Source organism: Nyctibius grandis, chromosome 2 (genome assembly GCF_013368605.1).
Source record: "Nyctibius grandis isolate bNycGra1 chromosome 2, bNycGra1.pri, whole genome shotgun sequence".
Taxonomy (NCBI): Eukaryota; Metazoa; Chordata; class Aves; order Nyctibiiformes; family Nyctibiidae; genus Nyctibius; species Nyctibius grandis.
Genome location: NC_090659.1, coordinates 19816325 through 19837941, shown reverse-complemented (window position 1 = coordinate 19837941; position 21617 = coordinate 19816325). Strand labels below are relative to the sequence as shown.

General features: G+C 41.3%; 1 protein-coding gene across 3 annotated transcripts; it reads right to left on the bottom strand.

Moving 5' to 3' along the window:
* Window positions 1-926: 926 nt before the first annotated feature.
* On the bottom strand, window positions 927-19529 carry IFNAR2 (interferon alpha and beta receptor subunit 2). Of its 3 annotated transcripts, XM_068395377.1 has the most exons (10): window positions 19441-19529; window positions 17903-18045; window positions 16273-16366; window positions 13059-13100; window positions 12608-12737; window positions 12254-12417; window positions 8167-8339; window positions 6493-6655; window positions 5923-6041; window positions 927-2341 (listed from the first exon to the last, which is right to left on the bottom strand). In XM_068395377.1, the coding sequence occupies exons 3-10, from the start codon at window positions 16313-16315 to the stop codon at window positions 1655-1657; spliced, it is 1521 nt and encodes a 506-aa protein (XP_068251478.1). In that variant the 5' UTR covers window positions 16316-16366; window positions 17903-18045; window positions 19441-19529; the 3' UTR covers window positions 927-1654. The 3 variants fall into 3 exon arrangements, with proteins under 3 accessions (XP_068251478.1, XP_068251481.1, XP_068251480.1); XM_068395380.1 differs by lacking the exon at window positions 13059-13100; XM_068395379.1 differs by lacking the exon at window positions 17903-18045 and having other exon boundaries at window positions 19441-19523.
* Window positions 19530-21617: the final 2088 nt, after the last annotated feature.

Below are 21617 nucleotides of genomic sequence, written 5' to 3'. Positions count from 1 at the left end.
GCTGCTTGGGTACTCATAATCTCTAAAGAGCATCTTCAGCATAGAGCCTGGCGGCTGGGAAGACAAGAGATGGGAGGGCAGCATAAAGGTGATAAATAAATAACGCATCACCAGACAGCAGATGACGCACAGTGTCAAACCAGATCTTGAGTGAAATTCCTGCTTCAGGTAATAGGAAAGTTACCTGAGGAAAGGTTTATCTTCTGACTACATCAAAGATGCCAATGCTACTACTTTTACCAGACCATTCAGCGTCCCTGATCAAAACCAGCATAAACTTGGGGGAAGGAGGAAGCAGTTTTATTATTCAGAGTGGAAAGGGTTCTTTTTCAAGCTACTACTGTTGCCAACTGAAAATTCCAGTTTAATACACTTTTTCCTGGCTCATTTGTCAGCTCCTGTCACTAAACAAGGCGATAAGGCAGGTTTGGCCTTCCCTGGGATGGGCACGTGCCCCCTGCCTTCGTGTACGTATGAGCGATTCCTCTGGCTCTGTGGAGACGTGCATACCAACTGCAATGTACAAACAGGAGAGTGTTGGTACAGGGGCACTGTAAGTGAAAGTTTCATCCACTAATTCTACAGATGTGTAAATCTGCAAATAATTAGCTTGTCAAGATGCAAGCTGTCAGGTACTTACACCTACTTAGTTCTTAGCAGTAGTGCAGCAGCAGGACATATTCCAGCACCTTAGAAATTACTCTCAGCTATCCTCACCAAAAGAATGACTGCCAGCCACGGCAGCCAGAAGCTGCTTGTGGGCAGAAAAGTAGCACCTAAGCAGAGCAACACAAGGTGAAAAAAGTTCTTCTTTTCAGGTATGTGATACCCAAAAGCCTTCTCATAAGGAGTAAATTCTTAGCAGGTTAACTCATGTAGCTTTTCAAAGGCATGTAGCAACCACAGTAAAAATTCAGACAGGGAAATGAAAAAAAATTCTGTTTATGAAGCACAAATGTTAAAGCATAACTGTACACTGCAGTAACTTTTAAATGTCATAAAAATATTTTTTAAAAGTGTAGTATTCAATAATTGCACAAAATTATATTAAAATATATAAAAAGGTATATTTAATGCCTTAATTCACAGTCAGGACAACTCTTTCAGCTGAGTATTCTTATCTCTGCCCCCATTATTTCACTTGATCAGCTTTCTCTGCACAAATGTAGAAATCACTTCACTGACTTGAATACAGCAATCCATCCAGCAAAACAGGTTTCACAGTAATCCATCAACAGAGCTAAAGAATAATAGCAGAGTCTTTTCAAATTAAAAAAGTGGTCTGGTTGAGAGATGGGCCACTCACAACTCCCTGTACTACAAACTAACTTAGCTGAGTTACATAAAATATTTACTTTTTAACAGCTAAAAGGTATAGTTCACTATCGAACTGCAGAATGAAATAAATCCTCTTTCTGCTGCATCTGAACAGTCATTTTTGTTTCTCTGTGGATAATCCAACCTGAACCATATCTGGAACAACCTGGAGAGATCAGACAAATTTTTGTAAAAAACAAGTGTTGCATATTTTCAGTGTTCAGGCATATACTCACAGAATGTTAAAAGAAAAAGACAAGATCTGTATGTTGAGTCCAGAAATAAAGTTGGACAATATCAATTTGTATGTTATAAAATAATAGTGGTTCTCACTTATTCATCTTCTTATATATTCAGTATTTCGGTCCACATCTGAATCTGATGAGTCACTTTCATCAGAAGAATGAGACGAATTTTGCCATTCATGAGAGCCGTTACGACAGTGTGGTTTCTGCACGCTTTCTGTGCCATCCAGTCTTGCTTCGAAAGCATGAGTACATTGCCAGTCAACTGCATCTTCTTGGGAAGAAAGAAGAGCTGCAGAACTATCCATGTTCTCTTCAGAGGCTCCCAATAGCACAGTTTTTAAGTTAATGGTAAAACAAGCACTGTTACTTTGCCTAGAAGAATAGTTACAATTTACCTCAGAGAAAGGATTAAGTAACTCTCTACTCGTGTCTTTGTCTTCTTCAGTGTCCACCTCATGCTTTTCAAAATCTTCTGGGTCAGGGTCTGGATTTTCACTTGCCTGGCTGCTGCTGTCGTCACATGTACTATCTGTAGAGTACTGCACAAAAACATTTGGTGTCTCAGAGGAATGACGTACTCTACTTATGATATCACGCCTTGTATAGTCATGATTACTTATGGCATCACTGTCACTGTCATCGCTGTCATCTTCATCACTGACACCACCACTAGATTCATTTGCCTTTTTTTTAACCTCTTTGTAAATGATCTCTACAGAGGCTATTTCTTCAGGTTCAAATGTCCAAGGTGAATAGGCTAACGTCCTGATGAATACCTAAAAGAGCAAAGTGAATTAAAAAAAAAAATCAGCCAAATTTGCACAATCGCACAGAAAAATACTAAAAACGTACTCCCAGTCATGAGGTTGTCAAACAAATGATTCCTTCTGTGCCACATCTTTGGCTTTTTCCGCAGAGTTCAGGGCATCTAGGATTGTTCCCTCTTCTCCAGTTCTGTAAACATGACTGCCTTCACTACAAATCAAGGCACACAGCACTGTACAGTCTCAAAGAAATGACACTAGTGCCAAGCAGTGTCAGGTATGAAATGTTTTAATTCTGACTTTTGAGATATCTTTCTAAGACTAAAATCACAGAATCACGGAATGTTAGGGATTGGAAGGGACCTCGAAAGATCATCTAGTCCAATCCCCCTGCCGGAGCAGGATTGCCTAGACCATATCACACAGGAACGCGTCCAGGCGGGTTTTGAATGTCTCCAGAGAAGGAGACTCCACAACCTCTCTGGGCAGCCTGTTCCAGTGTTCAGTCACCGTCACCGTAAAGAAGTTTTTCCTGAAAGGTCATTTTAGAAATACATCCTAAACCTGAGGTGAGTCTTGCAACTCTCTATTAGCTCTTGCAGTTACCATGCAAAAGAGAAGCCTTACACGGATGATCAATTTTTAGGTCCTTTAAAAATGTACCATTTGAAGCAATGAACTATATAACATCCCAAGTTCCATTTTCTCAGTTTCACTCTGCACTTCTGAGGATTACTGAATATTTGAAGCATTGGGGGAAAATGCCGACAACAAAAAAATTAACCTTAGACACTACTTGGCAAAGTCATGTTCAGCAATCTTAGGGATATGAAGGTAATGACATAGCAAAGGACAGAAACATGAGGAAAAAAGTCTTAGAAAAAGTTGATACCAATCTGCTCTGGATATGTTTGTAGAAAATGTAAAATATTTATGCTGAAACCCCCCATAGAATTAAATGTAAAAGAAGTCAGAGACTATTAAAAAAAAGAAAGCAAGCAAAGAGGGATAGAAACAAGTCCCAAGAATCTTTCTACTTTTTGCTTGAAATTTAGTGGCAGTTCAGTCTCTTCTATTAAAATAACAAAATTAGCTGACTTGGGACTGGCTTCCTCAAGTGCTAAAACATGAGACTTGATCACAGAAAAAGTCAAAGAAAGATTATTTTGTTCAAAATAGTGGAACAATTTGAGTGCTATATTACCATTACCTTTCTTTCTTCCTTGAGTACTCTTCCTTAATCATGGACTTTTTTGCCGCTACTGAGAATACCTTAGCATTTGGAAGGTGATGCAGGCACTGTTTGCCTTGTGTACATGCCCATCCTCCCCCCACCCCTAGAAAGTTTTCTTGCAGAGCTATACTGTTTCTTTTCTTTTCCTTTGATTTTTGTTTTCATCCAACTCCAATATTCAGGTAGATTATGACAGTCTGGTCCCAGGAGTTAGTTTCTAAGATACTATGCCAGCTCTAGATTCTGGCAGAGATAACTTGTGTACAAATATCCTTTTTTCCCTAGTAAGTGCTCCACTATCAGGCATCCTTTTCACTAATGCCTGTTCATAACAGAATACAGTAATAAATCATTACCGAGACTGGAGAAGGAAGGCAGACAGAGAAGTGATCCTGAACTTGCTAGGAACAGTTCTGGAACTAACAACTAGGATGCTTTTCTGGCAGGGACATATCTGCACAATCTATGGTATGAGATACATGTGAAACTGGAAGGTTGGGGACCTGCAAGGTACATCTGATTTCAGTGAAGAGGATTTTTCCTTCGATTGAGAAGCTACTGTTGTTGTTACAAAGCAGACTCAGGTTTCCTGAGAAACAACGTGCTTTAAAGACTGCTTCCTCAAAGCAGTGTCTAATCTCTGCAAAGGTCTTTGATGGTCTGTCCTTTGTCTCCTTGTTGAGGTGAACTGAGAGTAAGTTCTTATACGTTTTTTGCGAGATCATTTCCAACCACCATCCAGATCTTGCTCTCACCAGGCTGCTGAACTTTTAGAACTTCTCACATGCTGTCCTTGATGCCTTTTGTGGACAATAGCCATGAAGTATAGCATTAAGAACAAAAAAGTCTTAAGAGCACTAACGGTGACTCTTTTCTTCTCCACATGTGCCTAAATAACTGGCCCATCTTTTGGGGATAATGAGACCAAAACTCCCAACTCTAGGCCATTTTTATGCACCACTACAGGAACAATATGCCTATACCCAACTGGGTCTTAAAGCTACCTTTTGTCTTTTGAGCTTGCTTCCCTATGGGAACGTGATAAAGAAAAGATCTTGAAAGCAAGTTTAAAATATTTGCTTTCAGTTGTAGAATCTCTCAAAATGCCTTTAGACTCCAGCAGCCAGGGACCTGGCTAAACTATCCTCAAACCTTCAGGAAATGCTCTAATTTTTGGTGTAATAAATTGAAAAATGTTATAGGGGTAATGGGTTTTGTTCTTAGAGAGAAGTACAATGCTGCAGGGTGAAATAACAGAGGTAAAATGTGCCAGAAACTGCTTTGCTAAGAAGCAATGGATACACATTGCTCCTGAATGTTTTCAGAGCATCCTTCTTCTTGGTGGAGAACAGGTGTTCTCCCTATGTGCTTCACCTAAGAACTGGAGTAGGTTTTTTGGAGTTATTGCCCTGGCTCAGATAGTAGAAGAAATCTGTCTGCTGCAGGAAGGATTTACATATAAGGTAATTTTCAAAGGGCAAGGGGTTAATTGTCCTACACTGTAGGACTTAGCCTGCTTCTGTGAACCACAAAGAGTTCATTTAAAGTTACTCTGGGGGGGTTCTCCCCTTCACTACTGGCTGCTCCCTCTAACTTCACAGAAACATAGAACAGCCCAGGCTGGAAGAGACCTCGAAAGACCAACTGCTCCAACCTTTCATGGAAGAGGGAGCCTAGATGAGATTATCTAGCACCCTGCCCAATCACACATTGAAAACCTCCAGTAATGGGGACTCTACCACATCCTTGAAGAAGTTGTTCCAGGGATTGACTGTTCTCACTGTAAAAAATTTCTTTCTTATATTGACATGAAACCTCTCGTGGTGCAGCTTGTACCCATCGCCCTTTGTGTTGAGAGCCTCTGTTCTGTTTGTAGCCACCCTTTAAGTACTGGAATACTCTAATGAGGTACCCTCTGAGCCTTCTCCAGGGAGATAAGACCTAATCCTTCAGTCTTTCCTTAGAGTGCAGGTTCTCCAGCCCTTTGCTCGTCTTTGTGGCCCTCCTCTGGACCCTCTCTGGTCTGTCCACGTCTTTCTTGCACTGTGGGGACCAGAACTGGACACAATACTCCATGTGCGGCCTGACAAGCGCTGAGTAGAGGGGGATGATGACGTCTCTATCTGTTAGTAACTTGTCACAGTACTAGCAAGAAATGGTTTTGAAAGAGACTGAATATTTGTTCCGCAGAACAGACAAGATTTAGGAGCCTACAGTCTATCTTTGACATAAGTAACCTGCAAATTAAAACATTATATGTACTTACATAACTTGTACCTAATGCACAGGATTAGAAATTTCAGATGGTAAACTTCCTCCTTCCAACCAGGAAGGTTTAAATATGAGAATTATTACATACCAAGGTACGTGGAAGCGATATTTTTTGAAGAATATAACCTCCTGCATGCATACACTTCAGGGCACCAGCTAACATCAGCGAAAAACATATAGCACCTGCGATTGCAACTGTATGATAATCTGCAAGTGAAAAAAACAAACAAATCAACATACATGAATGAAGTTTCCAATTACACATTTCGTATTTCACATTCAGAACAACTACTTAGAATCACAGAATAATTTTGGTTACAAGGGACCTCTGGAGGTCATCTGGTTCAAACTCAAAACAAGACCAAATCTCAAATTAGATTCAATAATTAAAAAAGAAATGACACCATCTTTGATAACTATTTATGCAGTTAGTGGAGATTTGTATAGCTCACAGGATTAACAACAGATTTGTAGCCCCAAAGTGCTTTTTTGGTTTTTATATTTCACTTCTAAACCTCTACAGTGTTTATCAGTTGGAAAGTACTTTCTCTCTGATTATTTTTTAGGATTAATTGGCTTGTAAATCTTCCTATGTAAAAAGAAAACACCTGCACGTAATCAAGTCAGACAGTCCATTCCCGCACCACAGCACAGTTACCTTGTTGAGCTACAGAGTCTGCAGTTTTACATTTCCAGGCTGATGGGATGGAATTTTTGTTTACAGATGCAGTGACCACAACAGACACACAGTAATTTCTATTTGGATACAATTCTTCAATGACAGTACTAAAAATTTCTTCAGTGGTTTTCTCACGTGGCCTCTGCCATGAAAGACAATGGTTTAAAGTTAGCTGTTTGCCTAAAAAGAGATCCCCAGCCACTGATAAAACATTATGGCTATTTCAGAGAAACGCAGTAGCACGTGAAACTGCAAAAACCGACACAGTAACTCAGTGGTTTACCTAGATAACTGCTTCATCTCTAGTTCTAGCTGATGTCAAGATGCCTACCTTACGCCTGTTTGTGAAATATGATATTATCAAAGATAAATTGCCTTCTGTCTCCAACTGTTGGTCACTGTATGTCCCCTTGAAGTAGCCTCACATAGATTCTACAGATTTGAAACTGCAAGTGATATTCTGATTCAGAAATCAGGGGAAAAATATCCACAGCAGGCAAGTTGTGGTCCTTCTTCTGTGACTCATGGTAGAATGAGTTAGATTAAATTCCCAACAGGTACCTGTCTGACCTGCTGCTCAAAACTTCCAGTACAGGCAGCCCATGCTCTAGTCAGACAACTCATTCCAGTGCTTTGCCAGCCCAGGTATTAATGTCTCTCTTGATGCTTAACCTAGTCTACAAAACTGCCAATTCCACTTGACTGTTTTTGGTCACAGAGTGAATGGTTTATTTCCTCCTTTTCTGTAGTAAATGTTTACATACTCAGAGACTCTGGCCTCTAACTGCGCTTTGCTTGCTTACACTAAGCGGTCCCCTATTATCCCAGCATTTCCTCACAGGTCATGTGTCAGGATCCCCCACAGTCCTCACTGTTCCTTTCTGGATCCTGCTTGACTGGTCGGTGCCTTTTCTGAACCCCAGACTGGTGTGGGGTACATGGGCTTTACAAGCACTGAGTACGTAAAAATATTATTTTTTTTTTATCTCTCAGCAACACGTGAGTCATGTCTAGCTTGCAATATTATAGAATGCTCTCATCCTTTCTGGCAAAACTGCTGCCTGTGTAGCTGTTATCACTCTTATTACACAGAAAATTATTCTTATGTGTTAATGCCTTGCATTTGTCCTTACTGAATTATCTCCTATTATTTTAAGATTATTTCTCCATTTTGTGAGGATTGTTTTAAGTTCTAATCATGCCTATCTACCTCTCTTATTTCAGCATACAAAAAAAAAAAAATTAAATAGTACCAGACCCAGAACAGGTTGTTTCAGAAACTAACTGGATACATTTTTCCAGTTTGACAGAAAACTACTGAACTGCTTTCTGAACATATTTTCCTATCAACTGTGCATACACCTGCTAGTAGTTTCTGCTAAACAGTCTTTCCCTTGTCTTCCCAGAGAACAATCACTTGAGCCAGTGCCCTGTGCTTTATTTCAAGTAAGGATACAGGACAACTAGTATTCCTCTTCAAAGCCTGCTACTCTGCAGTAAAAGGAAGCTAAGATTATGTTGGCCATTCTCTTTGTTTTCTTCTAAGTGTCTTCTGTTCACATATTTGCTTCTGTGATTCTGCTAACCATCAGAGACATTTTATGCTTTCTGTGTTTCTCCCCTAAAGCACAAATAAAACAAGAAGTTATTTACCTTACGCTCTCCATCGAGTGTTTTCAGTGTTATATCATAATAAAGCTCTTTATATATATCAATTAAAGACGATAGCTTTCCATTTTCTCTAAAGTGCGAGGTTGGCAGCTTTATGGTGACATTTATGCAGTTTAGACAGGAACTGATATTAACTTCTGGTGGTCCCAGGAATGCTATTGAAAAAAAAGAAAGAAAAAAAAAAGATGGAAAAAATATATACTATGTATTCAGTACCAATTCTATTTTGGTGACAGACACATAGCTGACTAATCAGATTCCAGAGTATGTCACTGTTGTAAATCCACAACGTCTTGCAACATTTAAGTTCCATGGTCAAACGATCTTTTCCCACACAGCTAGATTTTAAAAACAGAAAGCAGTGGAAGGGAGGGAAGAAGCAGAAAGGTGACAGAAGCTTTGCTTCAGCTCCAGAGAGACGTGAGCTTTTTATCTATTTGAGAGGAAAGCTGAGGTTAACATGTACGAAAAGCTAATTACTTTCTTGCTCATCATTATCTTCTAGTCATTCTCTGGAAGGAATCTTTGTAGAAATTCAGTGGTGAGTAGCCCTGCACATATTCATACTGGTTGCAAGGAAGGCTATAGGCCTAAACTTGACAGCTGAGCCATAAAGACTAAAAACTACTGACAGCAGGACAGAGGACCTAGCAAAACAGAGTTACACTTCTGTGAGACTTCCACTGAGACCAAAGTAATCTCTCAAGTTCAAGTCCTCAGAATACGTATGTGTTTCAAGAGCCGTGCACACTAATTGTCTTCTCTCTCCAAAACTACACATCCATCAAGATCAGAGGAACTTCCATAGTGAATCAAGCCTAAGATCTTTCTTCTTCCAACACAGGAAAGAAGTAGGTATGTTAGAAAATGGTGTGAGAACAAACTATCTCCATAATCCTCCATTTCTGTGTAGTACATTGTGGGGGAAAAAACATGAAAATTTAGAGTTTGCATTTCACTTTTGTCTTTTCCAGAAGCATGTACATTTTGATGAAGGTGGAGACTGGTTTGCCAACCTCTGCAAAATTCAAAAAAGCAATACATGTTTGCTAAGTACTTCTGTTCCCGACATAGGGTAGAAAGAAAAAAAAAAAGTTTAATACTTAGTACAACAGCAAGCTTTCATCTGCTTTCAAAGAGGAACGCATGTCCTAGTAAAGCAGGAAAGCATGTCCTAGTCAAATGGTTGCACACTTACTCCTTTCTCATCTTTTGTTTTAAGTTACAAATAAACATTAGCTTAAACCTAGTTACAGTCAAATGTGATTGTTCTCCTGGCTCTTTGTTATGAAGCCTTTCTGGCTTTGCTCAAATCCGTCTGTCAACAGGACAGAGATTCCACCATAGGTATTTGAAGGTAGATATCAACTACACCCAGAAGGGAAATATCTCAGAATATTGATTCTTTCCTATTCAGACACTGTGAAATAAGAGAAGACTATAGAGTTCATCTAAGTCCCATGCCCTGGAAAACCTGACTTCACTCAGTCACTTGTGGTTTGAACTAGAGAACTACTAGCAAAACATCCAATTTCAATTTACAAGTTGCCAGTGATGGACAATCAGTCAGAACACCTGACGGTTTGTTCCAGTGGTCAATTCAAAATATGTCTCTTTTTCCTAGTTAAAATTTATCTAGCTTCAGCTTCCAGTCAGGGCATGCTGTCATGCTTTGTTCGCAAGACTGAAGAAGCCTGCCATCATATTAACTAGTGGTCAATGCACCTTCTGATCCTTCTCTTTATTAAACTAACTGCTGAAAGACTGAAGGCCTCCACCTCAGAGGGATGTTCTCAAATCCTCCAGTTATCCTTGTGGCTATTCTCCCCATCCCTTCCAATTTTTCATCATTTCTGAGACTGTAAGTGGACACAGAAGCAGCTACTTCTGTGACGAATTCAGAGGTAACATGACCTATTTCTCCTCCATAGTCTTCCAGTTGTTCCTCGATCTCTGTCTCTGTTACTTCAAAACTGAATACTAAGCACAACTAAGGGTGAAGCCACCTCTGGCATTAGAAGATGTCACAGCTAATAAGCATCTTCTTTCAGCAAGGAAAGGGAAAAGAGCAGGCTGATGAACCAACAAGTAAATCTCTTCCCCTACACCTAGTGCAGACATGGTATTTCTTTAACTCTTAACACTGACCACTTGAAGACATAAAAACAACATTTTTTTCTCAGTTATGTATCGTATGGACTTAGAGATTTTTACTTTGTGCTTGTCAATGCTTGACATGACACTATTTCCTCTATATTTATGCATACATAAATATATATATGGGACCTGATGAGGTGCATCTGCGCGTCCTGAGGGAACTGGTAGATGAAGTTGCTAAGCCGCTATCCCTCATTTTTGAGAAGTTGTGGCACTCTGGTGAAGTTCCCACTGACTGGAAAAGGGGAAACATAACCTCCATTTTTAAAAAGGGAAAAAAGGAGGACCTGGGGAACTACAGGCCGGTCAGTCTCACCTCTGTGCCTCTCGAGATCATGGAGCAAATAGTCCTGGAAACTATACTAAGGCACATGGAAAACAAGGAGGTGATTGGTGACAGCCAACATGGCTTTACTAATGGCAAATCATGCCTGACAAATTTGGTGGCCTTCTATGACAGGGTTACAGTGTTAGTGGATAAGGAAGAACATCTGACGCCATCTACGTGGACTTGTGCAAAGCATTTGACACTATCCCCCGTGACATCCTTGTCTCTAAATTGGAGACATGGACTTGACGGATGGACCACTCAGTGGATAAGGAATTGGCTGGATGGTGGCAATCAAAGAGTTGCAGTCAACAGCTCAATGCCCAAGTGGAGACCAGTGACAACTGGCATCCCTCAGGGGTCAGTATTCGGACTGGTGCTGTTTAACATCTTTGTCAGCGACATGGACAGTGGGATTGAGTGTGCCCTCAGCAACTCTGATTACAACACCAAGCTGTGCGGTGCCGTTGACACACTGGAGGGAAGGCATGCCATCCAGAGGGACCTTGACAGGCTTGAGAGCTGGGCCTGTGCAAACCACATGAAGTTCAACGAGGCCAAGCGCAAGGTCCTGCACATGGGTTGGGGCAATCCCAAGCACAAATACAGGCTGGGCAAAGAATGGACTGAGAGCAGCCCTGAGGAGAAGGACTTGGGGGTGATGGTTGATGAGAAGCTCAACGTGAGCCAGCAGTGTGTGCTTGCAGCCCACAAAGCCAACCATATCCTGGGCTGCACCAAGAGAGGCGTGACTAGCAGCTCAAGGGAGGTGATTCTCCCCCTCTGCTCTGCTCCCGTGAGACCCCACCTGGAGTACTGTGTCCAGCTCTGGGGCCCCCAACATAAGAAGGACATGGAGCTGTTGGAGCAAGTCCAGAGGAAGGACACAAAGATGATCAGAGAGCTGGAGCAGCTCTCCTATGAAGACAGGCTGAGAGAGTTGGGGTTGTTTAGCCTGGAGAAGAGATGGCTCTGTGGAGACCTTATAGCAGCCTTCCAGTACCTGAAGGGGGCCTACAAGAAAGCTGGAGAGGGACTTTTTACAAGGACGTGTAGTGACAGGAAGACAGGGAACAGTTTTAAACTGAAAAAGGGTAGATTTAGATTAGATCTTAGGAAGAAGTTATTTACTGTGAGGGTGGTGGGACACTGGCACAGGTTGCCCAGAGAAGTTGTGGATGCCTCCTCCCTGGCAGTGTTCAAGGCCAGGCTGGATGGGGCTCTGAGCAACCTGGTCTGGTGGAAACGTGTCCCTGCCCATGGCAGGCGGGTTGGAACTAGATGATCTTTAAGGTCCCTTGCAATCCAAACCATTCTATGATTCTATATTTTATTTCGAAATCAGAGCCTCATCCATTTATCAGAACTACTGTAGCCACTAATTTTAGAAAGCTATCTTTATATTCTGTGTCTTGTAACTGATACGTGATAGATTACATAAAAATTCATATTCTCTTAGATAAAGGAATAAGCTACTGACCAAGTTAGTTTGGACTGTCTTACTATAAAGCTAGCAGAATATCATTTATACATCATCTACGAATAAAAACTACTAAAATAAGCAAATGCAGACAGAGAACTTACTGTCAAGACGTGGCAGAAAACGAAGTACAGAAGAATTCAATACTTCAGTTCCTATGAAGCTCTGAACCAATACAGAATATTCAGTGAAAATATTTTTTAAATCATCTGTCAGATTACAGGAGAGTTGCGTAATATTTGAACATTGTTTAGCAGTCTTCCAGTTCCTGTAAATCAAAACAAGTTAAAAAAAGATCAAAATAATCTATCTGGATTCTCCGACACAACAAAGCTTGGGGGGTGGGGAGGAAGCATTTCTGGGTGGAAAACCAGACAAACCAACAAGAAAACCCTATCTTAGTACTTTAAGTCGATAAACATTAAAAGTAAAATCTTGTCTCATAAAATAAGACTTGCCTGCGGTCGGTGTACAGCACACGATAGTATGTTGGCACAGTTGGATCACTTTTTGCCTGCCAGGACAAAATGTGCTGAAAATTGCAAGATTCCATTTGTGGGATGCGAGGTGGCTCTCCTAGAAATCTTTCTAGAATGGGAAAAAACCAAAACAAAACAAAACCAAACAACCCACCAATATGAATGGCAAACAACTGTGAGATTGCAACAATTCTAACCAATAAATCCCTTTAAAGTAGCCCAATAGTTGCCCCAAAATAAAGCAACCACAGAACAGAAAAGAGTTCAGCACAACAGAAACAACAATGCAAAGGATTGTCCTCCTGTATTGTATTTCTATTAAGTTCTTTCTTCAAAAAGCATAAAGTTGTAAAATGATGCTTGGTGAGAATATGCAAGTTTTTTTGAACTGTGTTACAAAAAGCATTTAAAAGACAATAAAAACTCTTACCAGGCAAGCTGCAACAAGCTGTAGAGAGAACGCTGACGTACACTGGAAAATGAAACTATGAATTAATGCATTTGTATGTCTACAATATCTGATTATTAGCTTACTACTGGCAATATTTATTTGCAACAATTAGAGACAATACTCAGCATTCCCTCAGTGGAACTGTTTCTTTCCTTCACATCTTCCTACTACTTTCCTCTGCTCTTTCCTCCTTCCTCAGAGTATGGGATGGCCCCTTCCAACCTCTGTCATTAATTCGAGGCTCCTAGGAGCTAGTTCTTTGATAACTACACTGTGGTTCAGGCTTATGCTGATCGCTGTCAAATGAGGTTCGAGACTCAGTGTGAATAAACATATTTAAGATGTTCGTATCAAATACTGTCTTAGAGGATTCTGACTATATTTCAGGTAGCTCACTCTGTCTATTAAACACCATTTTAAGTCACGACAAGAATCTTAAAACCGGTCTGGGAAAACATACTATTACTGCTTGAAGAATATTATTGAATCATCTTCACAGATGTCGTTCTTTGCTAAATGTGGGGAGTCCTCAAAGCCGTAGTTTAACAACTTTGATATATTACTCAGTGTCTTCAGTCAGCTAACTCCTGTAACTCCCTACTTCAGGCTCTAATTTGTAACTCCCTCTCTATTTTCTGTCCTGTGTCTGTAACATTCCCCTGTGGGTGTTTAACTCTACAGCATTCGATTCTCTGCCTGCAAAGAAAAAAAAAACACCAACAGATGCTGCAACACTTCTCCCGTCACAGGGCATGGTTAAGGCCACTTTCAGCCTGTCAGTCAGGCCTACTGTCCGAGTAATCTTTTGAACCCAGCCTTCTTGCAGATCCTCACATTCGGGGGGTCCCCACATCCTCTTGTATAACCTCTGTAAGAGACTATTCATTCATCCAGATTCTCACTGTATCCAGAATTCTTTTCCTTGACCAATCCAGTCTTGCATCATTCATATCTTCCCAGCATGGTGCTTCAAGACACTCTTGAAATTACTGTTCTGATCCTTCTAATTTTTTTTCTCAAGATCCTTTAGCTCCCTTCTTCTTTCCAAGTGAAACCTCATTTTAAAGGCATTTTGTGGCCTGTACTCCTACTGATGAGATGCCAACTCCCATACTCAGATGGCCAAAGGAGACGTTAGTTTAATTTGAAACATGCATGCTTTTTCTCAGGCTTTAGACAAACTCCATGGAAATATCTGCAGAATTACTTTATTATTTTCCCTAAAACTCTTCTCTATGAACTCTCTTTTCTCTTGACACCTAAACCCTCTACCCAAATATATGACAATACCCAAAACACTGCTGGCCTGCTATCTGTGTTGAACTGTGCTGATTAATACTGCCTTAACATATTCATTTATTCTCCACATCTCACTTTGGGAACTTCTGTAGCATGAGGAATGTCTTTGGCTTTACATTTGTAGAGCAACAAATGCAGTAGCACTCTTGTCCACACCTGAGGTTCTCAGGTGCCACACTATGACAAACAGAACTACCTGACATGTCAACAAGATGTGCTACAGTAAGAATGACCACAAAAAGAGAAAAGAAATCTGGAACAAACCTCATAAAAAATTAAAACAATCTTTATGGAGATCTACAAATAATGCATAGGACAGGACTATCAGAATGGTTGAGGTTGGAAGGGATTTCCCAGGTCATCTGGTCCAGCCCCCAACTATGTGAAACACAGTACCAGAATACATATTCCTGGCAAAGTAGAGGGGATTGAGAATAGTAGTGGGTCAGTGAGAACTGTCCTGTTCCAGACACATTGGGAGAATTTCCTAATGGATTCATGCAGTTATTTTATGATCCTTGTCTACTTCTGCAGAGAGTACTGGAAGAGGAAAGGAAAAATTTCCTACTCAATTAATTAAAGAGATATCTGCACAGAACCTTTATGGCTGCAGAGAAGTGCTTTAAAAATTCCCCTTTAATTAGCAGTGGGCACACACAGAAGCACACACAAATACACTTGGGCATCTAAGTGCAGCAAATTTGTATTTCCACAAGACAGAAAACTCATCTCTCTCAAGCTTCATTTTGCCGCTCAAACCACAGACATCCTCTCTCGTGTACGTCTTCCTTTTACACTTGTTCTTCTATGTTATTACTGAATAATAAACATCCCCTTAGAGAAGTGCAGTTAAAAGTAGAACAACTGATTTCCTGCCATATAGTAACAGATCACCTATGTGGAAAAAACATCCAGTGGGTATGAATAACAAAGCAATACTTATTATTCTTTACCTCAACACAAGCTCAGATTTGTAATCATTTGTGGCAGGAAATCTCCCTTCTCCCAACAGGCACACAGCCTTTAGCACATTAAGGATATTCCCATTATAAAACCAGATAGTGTCAGTGCACAGACTCTAGTAACGACACACTTCCTTGGAGTAAGCCCTTTGGATTAGGAGATGCAAACTGTCTCTTACCATTCTCTCTTACGCCAGCCACCTCACGTGTGTCAGCTGTCTTGCTGATGTATTTCCTGTTGACATATATGTTTTTCTATTCTGTCCATATTTGTGATTTTATAATGCCTCTCCCCTATCAAAATCAAATTCCATTCATCTAAGTTCAAACTGCCTCAGAACTTTGTTTCAACAAACGTGTTTAGCAAAGACAGTTGGAGAGTTGCAAAATTTTGTAGGTTACACTCTTGCATAAGAGACACAGACAAGCAAATAAATCTTAGACCAAATAACTGGGAAAATTAAGACTGGAGAAATAAAGATGGGCTGTAAACTCAATGAGGAATCTTCTTTACCACCTTATCCTTTTTACAGAATTAAATGATCCTACCAAAACAATTTTCCACTACAACTACAGCTCAGCCAACAAACTATGTTTGTTGTGCCTGCTAATCCTGAAACTAAGGAGGCTCAAAAAAAAAAATAAGAACAAAAAATAAAAACCAACACATACAACTGTTCACTGGACATTTCAAGAGGCAGAATGCAGTATGTTGTTTCAAAGCATTTCTTTCTTACAGGAAAATCACGGCTTATGTATAGAATGGAGTATGTAGAATATAATACACTAGATTCTTGACTCTGAATTATTCCAGAGAGAGCCCTATAATAAGATGACGGCATCTTACTTCAGTAGCTCAGGAGGAGTGTTAGTGAAAAATCAGCAGTACTACTCTTACAATATACTCCTCTTACAAAGTACAGGCAACTTACCAAGTTGATAAAAAAGCATTGGTCCATCCATCAGTATTTCCATAGTGATTAGGAAATATAACCTGATTGTAAAATAAACATTTTGCTTCTGCACCTGCAAATACATTAAAAACAATCACATTCAGGAAATCATCTTAGTAAATTATTTGCAAGTAAAACGAGGTCTATGCACAAAAGAGTTATTTTAATCTCTTCAGTGTTTGTGGGGAGGCAGTGGTACTGAAACAGTTACTGCTATTGGGGGGGTGGGGCAAGGATCCTCAGATTAGACAGGCAATTTTATAACAATAGCACTTTCCTTATTTCACATGGAAGGGGCTCTTACCATTTCAAATAAATACAGAAAGCATTGTATGATTATTTGTATTAATTTTGCATGTAGATACCATCTGAAAATTCTATGCCACTCACTCCAACTTATTAAATACAACAAATACAAACATTGCTTGGCTTTATTTGAAGTATTACAAGAACTCATCACTGTTGTAAAAAATGTTTCCAGAAAGAGGGTAGATCAAGAGGGAGGTTAGAAAAAAATATATAAAATTATTAATTATAAGGAAGTTATGAAGTTTATGTTACAATTTTTAATACATAAAATCTATTAAAATATTCTCTCCTCGATGTTGTTATTTTACTCTATGTATTACCCTCATAGCATTAATATTTGCAGGATCTGGTTTTGAATTACAGGCAAAGTACTAAGGAACAACTGCGAATCTATAGACGTCTGGGCAAGGGTATAACTATTTCCAAAGTATCTTCTCCTCAGGTTTCATACAAATAAATTGTTTTTTTAATTTAAAATTATTTTTAAATACAACTTAAATTATTTTCTCTGCAAAACAAAACAGCTCAAAATTTAAAAATCACGACAAAGCATATTAAGGTCAAACTTAACATAATATGTTAAAATCAGATGAATTAAAAAAACCCTTATCTGAGATGTCAATCTTCCTCTGCTCAAAGTTTTAGCATGACTATAGGAAGTCACCGGATAAATGTTGAGAACCTGTATCTCTGCAACTAATAATGATAATTCCACAGATGTTCCAGAGGATGGTCTTTTTACTTCCCTTTGATTCATTTTATTAATTCATTCAAGTGTGAGGAATATTTAGGAGAAATAAAAATACCAGTCTTCTTTTCAATCAAAATTAAACATGATGGATAAGAAGATAAGATTTACTAGTTACAACTTTAAGTTTATCACTGATACCAGCAAACTGGAAAGCGATTAAGTCACATATCTATCAAGTCCATATAGTTTTGGCACTAGTGAGTATGACAGAAGATAAAATAATTTGACTTTCTCATTCAGATCAAGCTTACAGATTACACAAGTAGAAAAAAAAATGTTTCTACTTCAACAAGGTTACCAGCCTTGTTCACAAGTCACACAGAAACCTAAAGCCAAACAATGTTACTTTCACAGTCACTTTAAAGGACAGTTACACCTGCAGGATCTGATTCTTCCAGCTGTTCAAAATTTTCTCTTAAGGGGAAAATTTTGAGGATCCTGAATTCACTTAACAAAGTACTTCTTTTATGTCTTAATCCTTGCAATTAATCACAAGATATGTTCAAAGCACTCCATATATAGTATTATGCAACATATGTATTGGAATACCTTTGATCCTTGCTGTGCATGCTGTCACAAATAACAACCATCTCACTCTTGGAATCTGAAGTGACTCACATATGGCTCTATATGCTGAACAGCACATTTATCTGACATGGCGCGTATTCAAAGCCAAGTTATGTGTTTAGCACCTTAGAACATGTAAGAGAAATGTGACAAAACAGGTTATCTCCAAGTTTGCACAGTTGTCTAAATCTGGATGTCCTCTGCAGCTCTATCAATGCCAGTGAAATTCCAGGGAAAAATCCAAGGGAAAACCATTTCTGTCCAAACTCTGATTAGCTTTTGTTACTCTTCCTGTTCAGAGCCTCAGCAATCCCTGGAGGGAAGCCATGGAAATACTAGTGAGTCCAGCTCCCACTCACCTCATCAGCTTGGGCTCAGTAACTCCCCCAGGAGCTGCCTGAAGCCCACAGCACTTTCAAAACTCAGCTCCACACTTCCACATCACCATCACTGGCAGCTCATTTTTAACTGGAGTTCAAGCTGGGTTGGTTTGTATTTGCTTCCAATCAGAAAAAAAAGCAGGCTTTGAAGCTTTGAAGGTCGCTGTCTTGTATTTCAGAAAGGCTCCACATCAGCAGAGCAGAAACACACCCTATTCTTTGAAACATGTTCTAAACCTACACAGGTAATACAACGAATGGATCAACTTTACTACTGAAATCATGTGAACTAGGGAATCACACTGTATGTTGTGATGCTATGCCCATCCTCTAGTCCTGGCTTTGCTGGGGGACTTTGGATAAGTTGCTTCTAAGGATATCGAAATCATTTTACCTTAATAAACCAAGTCCATTAACCAGAAGTCCATTTCCCATACACTGCCAGCAGTGCTCGGGGTGAGCCGGACATGGCCCTGGAGGGACCAGTATGGGACGTGCAGCATTAAAACATACCAAGCGACTCCTCAGCTGCCCTGTGCTACTCCAGCACGGCAGGGGGGACAACGAAACAGCACTTGGCGACAACAAGCTCTGTCAGAGTCCACCATTGTGTGTATTTTTCTTTACAAATTTCTGGCCTTTAGCTACACGATCACCTCCATCAAAACCAGCTACGACGCACCACACAGACTATGGCTGAGGACAATTTTGCATCCAGTGACACTGCCGAAGAAACCACCCCAGTAACTCTCTGTTTTTATGCGCGACGCAGCCGGTGTTACGCCAAAACGCGCTGCGGGAGACACGGATTTCACCCCACAGCGGCCTCCACAACGCGGCCAGCAAAGCACCAACAGAAACCAGCGACCTTCCCAGGAAACCCCGGGAGCCCACCGCAGCCCTGGACGCCGGGCCTGGCGCCCACTGACACCCCTCCTCGCTGAAGGGGAAGGGGAGCACACAGCGGCGCCCCGCCGAGCGCGGCCGGCCCGGGCCCTGGGGCGGTTGCGGGCCGCCCCCGCCCTCGCTCCGGCTGCTCCAGCTCCACGTCCGCACCACAGACGGGTGCCCCCACCGCGCGGGCGGCGACACGCTACGGGAAAGTGTGGGGGGGACTCCGTCGCCCTACCCCAGTCATACCTCGCCGCAGGCGGCATCCCTGCGGGCTCGGCTCCGCTCCGCGCCGGTTCCCCATGGCTGCCCTGGCCGGCCGAGGGAGCAGCTCCGGCCGCCGGCGCCGAAAGGGAAATGGCGGAGGGGCGCAGCGGCGCAGGGCGCGCGGCTGGCCCCGCCCCCGGCCCGGTGCGGGGGGGAAGGCGTAGTTGAGGGCGAGTGCCCGCTAGGGGTCAGTGCCCGCTGGGGGCCTGTGCCCGTTAGAGCCGCTGGGCAGCGGCCTTAGGGCGCCGCTTCGCCCGGAGCGGGGTCTGCGCCTCGCCGGTGGCCGGAGGCTCCCCTGGCCAAGCACTGCTGCACACACACCCGCGGAAAGCGCTTTCTGCCCTTGTTTCGCTTTCTTTTACCCGCCTCGCTCCTCTCCCCACCCCCCCCGCCGGTCTTCGAGGCTTGTTGCCGTGAAGGCGGCCTCGGCGGAGAGCTGTGAAAGCGCTTGCTGATCTCCTTCCTCCTTTGTGATCTCCTTGTCCTCAGCGCTGAGGGAGCGTGGTGCTGCTGACAAGTGTTGCATAAATGTTTGCCTTAACGTGCACCCAGACGGATGAGGTGTTCTCTGCCCGAGTATTTCCTGTTAGTAGAAATGTTGTCCGAAAAGCGGATTTGTGCCCGGCACGCCATGAGCTGATCTCACGCCCAGGAGAGATTCTGTGTTTATTCTGCCCAGGGTGCTCGGTGGAATCATCCACAAACCAAGCACACCTATTGCATATCCCAGTAGCTTTTTTATACACAAAGAATTACATTAAATCATCCCTCTACCTGCATAACACACTTTTCATTAGTTAGTATATCTGATTACAAGTAACATAAATGCTTAGTCGTTCTTATACGATCTATGTGTGCTCAGGGGAAGGGTCTTCATCTGGGCAAGGGTCTTCTTGACCTGTGGGTGTGATTTTTAGTATTATAATGTATTGTATTGAGCATAGTTTACTTCAGGGCATCCTAAAACTAATACTTCTGTCAAGGTTGATTTACATTAAACAATGGTTATTAGTTCGCTTTAAACAGACGACAGATTAAAGTCCTTGTGTTCCAGGATACTCCTTTGTTCTTCTTCTGGCTAGCGTCCCCAGATATAGATAAGGACAATACCTTCTTTCCCTCCAGATGGACCAGGTGTATCCTGACAAAGTGTATCTTGCGTGCATCTTTAAGCAATTAGCAAGTACACTAAGCAAATGTTCAAACATGAATACAAATTTAACTATATCAGAAACAGCAGTACTGTGGTATTAAATATAGCCTGTATCATGTCACGTGAGGGATCTTCACGAGAAGATCTCAGTACTTAGCTGAGGTGAGTGAGGGGTAAGAAACCAGATCTGGTTAGTGGACGTGTCCCACTGCACCTGCGGCCTCACTGACTACACCTCCTTGTATGTTGGCCTCTTTCTTCACTGATGGAGACACGTGTCATTTGGGGAGTTGTTTGGTGGCTGGAATGAGGTTATGCTGCATCTCTTTAAGCCATACAAGGCAAAGCAAACCTGAGGTTTCCAGCCACCATCTTTTAGGCTTCTACAAACTTTCTGGTTAAATATATATATTGCCTTAACCTATGAATAGCTCAAAAGTAGTGAAGACAGGTTTTCTCCATTTTACTTCATGAAGAAATAACCTTGGATCTGAGATGCAAATTGAAAAAGTCCCAGTTCTGACTAGAAACTCCAAACATGCTAAATTCACTGTATGTCTTTGCATGAGTTTGTCTCACAAGTGGGTATTGTATGTGGCACCATTATTTGTGTTTCTTGATTCTAGTTCCAAACTAACTTTTTGAAGGGCAGAAAGTTTACCTGGAAGCAGAGTCTGGAGTGAAAATCAGACGGACAATCGAAATTTTAATGATATTCTGCCTTGATCAGTTCTGCCACAATAGTACTGTGCCTTTTGGCATGCCTACATCTGCTTCATACCTCTGATACTACCTTTCCATGGCTCACTCAGCTTCTGCCTACCCAAACAGAAAGGTCTCCTAAACTCTCATTTTTGTTTTGTCATTGTTGTTTTACTTGCTCCAGCACATTTTTGTTTTTTTTTTTTCTTAAGGCCTTACTTGTGAGCCTCTCTACTTTCTGTTAACTGCTTTTTCAGCATTATCTTTAGTGAAACCTCTTTGTTCTTTCCTGCTTGTCAGATGA